A 4,391-nucleotide genomic window follows, 5' to 3' on the forward strand; every position below is an offset into this window, starting at 1 on the left:
TAAGGAAGTGACAATAAGAGAATGCTTGTACACTGAGGGTGGGGATACACAAATGGGCTCAGCTGCTACAGAAAACATTATGGAGATTCCTCAAAAATTAAGAATAGATCTACCATATGATCCAGAAATCCCACTTATGGGTATATATCCAATGGAAATAAAAATAGGATATCAAAAAATATGTGCTTCCATATTTATTGCCACATTAATCACAAAGCCAAAATATGGAAACAAGCTAAGTGTTCATCAACAGATGATCCGATGATGAAGACAAGGTACATACAAACAATGGAAAAATGTTCAGCTTCAATAGGAGCAGGGGAACTGAAGAGGTGAATTTAGAGGGCACAGACTTGCAATTGGAGGATGAATAAGTTCTGGAGGTCTAAGGCACAGCATAGTGACTATAATCAACACTGTATTGTCAACATGTAGCAGATGTCTATCTTCCAGTGAAGACTTCAGTGACTTTTAGAAACAGATTTTGCATACACTCCTATACATTTTTACAGAGCAGTGCTTAAGGAAATGTACCTATGTTTGGATGGGGATGAAGTGGGCACATATCCTTTATTTATATTGCACCATTTCATTGGCATGGGGTAGCCCTAATTATACTCTAGCAAAAGTTCAACAGTTCCCCTTCTCTCAGTCGTATTCATGTGTTAAGTAACGGAGAATTGTACAAGAGCTTCAAATACTTCTTCATTTACAGTTGTTAATTAAGTAGGATAATTCATGGGACCATTGGCATTGACACCCTAAAACAGCATTAAGAATCCAATGACTATGTGAAACAGATCATCAGTCCAGGTTCAATGCATGAGACAGGGTGCTCAGGGCTGGTGCACTGGGATAACCCTGAGAGATGGGATGGGAAGGGAGGGTAGAGGGGGGTTCAGGGAGGGGATACATGTCCACCCATGGCTGATTCAAGTCAACGTATGGCAAAACCACTACAATATTGTAAAATAATTAGCCTCCAGTTAAAATAAATAAATTAAAAACAAAACAACAAGAACAACAACAAAAAAATCCAATGACTCTCTAAGGATAAAATATAAATTAATGATACAATTTAAGTAGTTGGTTCAAGTCTGGGAGATCTGGAAAGTCAACAGTCAGGATAGCACCTTGTTTTTCTTTTTAACCAGACCATGGGACCACAAATGTACATCCTGCTTCTGAAGACAAAAATTGGCTACAGCTGATAACCCTGCTTATCCCACAAACTATTTCCTTTCTTGCCCCTTGAGGTTTGAGGTTTGCAGGAAAATATCAGCATTAAAGTACTTCTAGCCATTCCATCTTGGTGATTATATTGCCTGCATACAACCATAAATTTCTCAGATGTGACATGTTGAACACAGACAATAGAAAGGAATGTATATTGGTTTTTCCATATTGGCTCTTATTCTGCAACATTGAATATTTGGTGACTTTATTATTGCCATGAATTCTCACACAATTCTCATCACCTCAAATATGTTCGGATGCTTGAAATAGCAGGAATTATTTTGACAGGATGATCCCACTAGCTATGTCAACCAGGGGTAAATTTTCCAGACCTACTGAGGGAGGGAAAGAGGGGCTTGACTTCCATAATATCAGAAATTGCTACTGACTGTGACATGGATTTTGAACATCATCCCCGTCAGAAATTCCCACTGGACGCTAGAAGCAAAATGTTACATCATCAGAATCATAAGTTAATAGCCCTGAAGGGGCCGCACACTTCATTCCACCTCTCTTTATTGCTCAAATCACGTCCTCCTATTTAGACTACAACTGTGGAACTAGAATCTGATCAATAACTTATCAGATAAAAAGCACTGAAAAAGGTATTACTCAAACCTTAGTTGTATCGGACAAGTCTTCCGAGAAGGCACAACTAGGCCAACTGTATACCTTGTTTCTGTCCAAAGACACACCCTCTCTGTGTGTTCGTTCTCATTCCGGCCAGAAACACAGAATGGACGTCGATGACGACCACGTCTGGATTATGCTGCGTCAGAATATTTGGGGGACAAGGTTTACCCACTCCTGGGGCTTCAGCCAGGTGTCTCTCCTCTAGGGTCAGAAGGCTGAGATGGAACAGGGTTCCATCTCAGAAGTAGAAAAGAAGCAACAGGTTCTAAACCTTGATGTTTCATGAATAATTGTTAATAGATTAATAAATAATGAGGCCACTCCACATGGAGGATAAAACAATGGGTCTCTAGGACTTAAAGATACTGTGTCTGTGTAGTTCGATTCAGTTGTTGGTCCATTTTGGCATATTATCTGGGTCAAATTAAGTCTTCTTTGTCAAAGGCAGAATGAACTTTGTTGTAGTCCATTCATATAAATATTATTGAGGGTTAAGGTAGGTCATTCTAACATGACAAATCCGTCAGAAATCTCAGTCTCTGGCCTCAGCAACACCGTCTCTTCTTTTGCAACCTCTTCAAGGCATCTTTGATTTCTTTGTTCCTCAGACTGTAAATCAAAGGATTCAACATAGGAATCACCACCGTATAGAAGACTGATGCAAATCTGTCAAAGCTGGAGGAACCACCAGAGCTGGAACTTAAATAGACAAAGATACTTGAGGTATAGAAGAGAGTGACTGCTGTCAGGTGGGAAGCACAGGTGTTGAAAGCCTTGGACCTGCCACTTGCTGTCGTGACCTTCATGATGGAGATGACAATGTAGACATAGGATATCATGATAACTAAGGCATTTATTATCCCAAAGATCATTGTTAATATGGCAGTCAAGAGTTGTACAAAGAAAGTGTCAGTGCAGGATAGAAGTAACAGCTGGGGCAGGTCACAGAAGAAGTGGTTGATGACATTAGGCCCACAGAAGTGGAGCTGGAACATAGCACACAATTGGGATATAGAAGCAGAGAGTCCAGCCAAGTAGGATCCCAGCACCATCCGACCGCAGAGAGCAGGCGACATGACTGATGAATAGAGGAGTGGGTTACAAATGGCAGCATATCGGTCATAAGCCATGGCGGTCATGAGGCAAGACTCACTCAACCCCATGGTGGAGAATACAAAGTACTGAACAGCACAAGCCACAAAGGTGATAGTTTGCCGCTCCTGGAAGAAGTCGTAGAGCATCTTGGGGGCTGTGGAGGTCACGTAGCAGATGTCCATGAAGGACAGGTTACTGAGAAAGAAATACATGGGGGTGTGAAGGTAGGAGTCCATTCTTATTAAGATGAGGAGCGACAGGTTCCAAGTCATGGTCAAAATGTATATCAACAGGAATACGACAAAGAGCACTACTATGATTCTGGGAAAATCTGAGAATCCCAACAGGATAAAATGAGTGATCTCTGTGATATTTTCTCTCCTAATCATTGGTTTGATGCTCCTAAAATCAGAAAAGAGACAAGAAAATGCATCGCAGGCTCACCAATTGAGATTGTAGCATCACAATTCTCATATACACCATACTTTTCCTCCACTGAGCCCTGGATAAAAGGAAACGCTCTGCTGCCCTGGAGAAAAGATCTCAGCTTTTCGTCTTGGATTGTCAGGAAGTGCCTCCTCAGTGCTTCAGGTTCTCAATTATTTCATGAGGTCTCATGATAATTCAAAGATATATTTAAAAAGTTGAAAATTTTTTTAAAAAGCAATAGAAATCTTGTGATTATTATATATAAGGAAGAGATCATTGATTAAAATGCTGGGTTTTTTGAAGATCTCTAATAATGTATAACTGCTGCTTTATAATAATGTGGTATCATTTCAGGATAAATTTGAAGTAGCTTTTCTCCTAGATGATCATCTAGAGAGATTTTCATATTTTCTTCTTTTATCCATAGGAAAGTTACTCCATTTATAATAACCTCTCAATCTTTTTACAAATATATTTATTACAGTGTCTCCTAAATGGCCTAGAAAAGTATATCATGATTTGTAATCCTGAGTTGTTGGAGAGATACAGCATGTATGCCCAATTAAGTTACATTGTAAGTGTTCTTAGGGAGGCCTTCATGTAAAATATTTCAAAAATTAGCTAGTACAACTCACTACTGGCCCCCATTATTGGCCTGTTTTTATGATATTTTTCTTCTTAGGAAATAGCAGAGAACTGTGGTTAAGGTTTCAGACTTTGGAGTTTTAGTTTTGAGTGTCATAATCAAGATGGCATTATAGATCATTCCTAATTTCAGTTCCCCTCACTTAAAAAGTAACTAGCAACTATTCATAGGAAGAATACCAGTGTGAAAATCCTAAAACACAGAGATGAATGTGAAGCACCCCTCTGGACCACATTGACCAAGAAGAACCACATTAAGGGAGTAGAGAAGTTCCTCTCTGACAGACTTGCCCTTCCCCACTACTGGCTCAGTGTCACACCAAGAGGGCTCCTCTTGGTCTATGGTTTTCCTG

The 4,391-nt window shown here is 39.8% G+C and overlaps 1 protein-coding gene across 1 annotated transcript; it reads right to left on the bottom strand.

The window, feature by feature from the left end:
* Window positions 1-2,414: 2,414 nt before the first annotated feature.
* OR5AN1 (olfactory receptor family 5 subfamily AN member 1) lies at window positions 2,415-3,353 on the bottom strand. The gene has a single exon (NM_001390674.1). It carries the CDS (start codon window positions 3,351-3,353, stop codon window positions 2,415-2,417), a length of 939 nt encoding a protein of 312 aa, NP_001377603.1.
* Between the last annotated feature and the right edge of the window lie 1,038 nt (window positions 3,354-4,391).

Source organism: Bos taurus, chromosome 15, assembly GCF_002263795.3.
Source record: "Bos taurus isolate L1 Dominette 01449 registration number 42190680 breed Hereford chromosome 15, ARS-UCD2.0, whole genome shotgun sequence".
Classification (NCBI taxonomy): Eukaryota; Metazoa; Chordata; class Mammalia; order Artiodactyla; family Bovidae; genus Bos; species Bos taurus.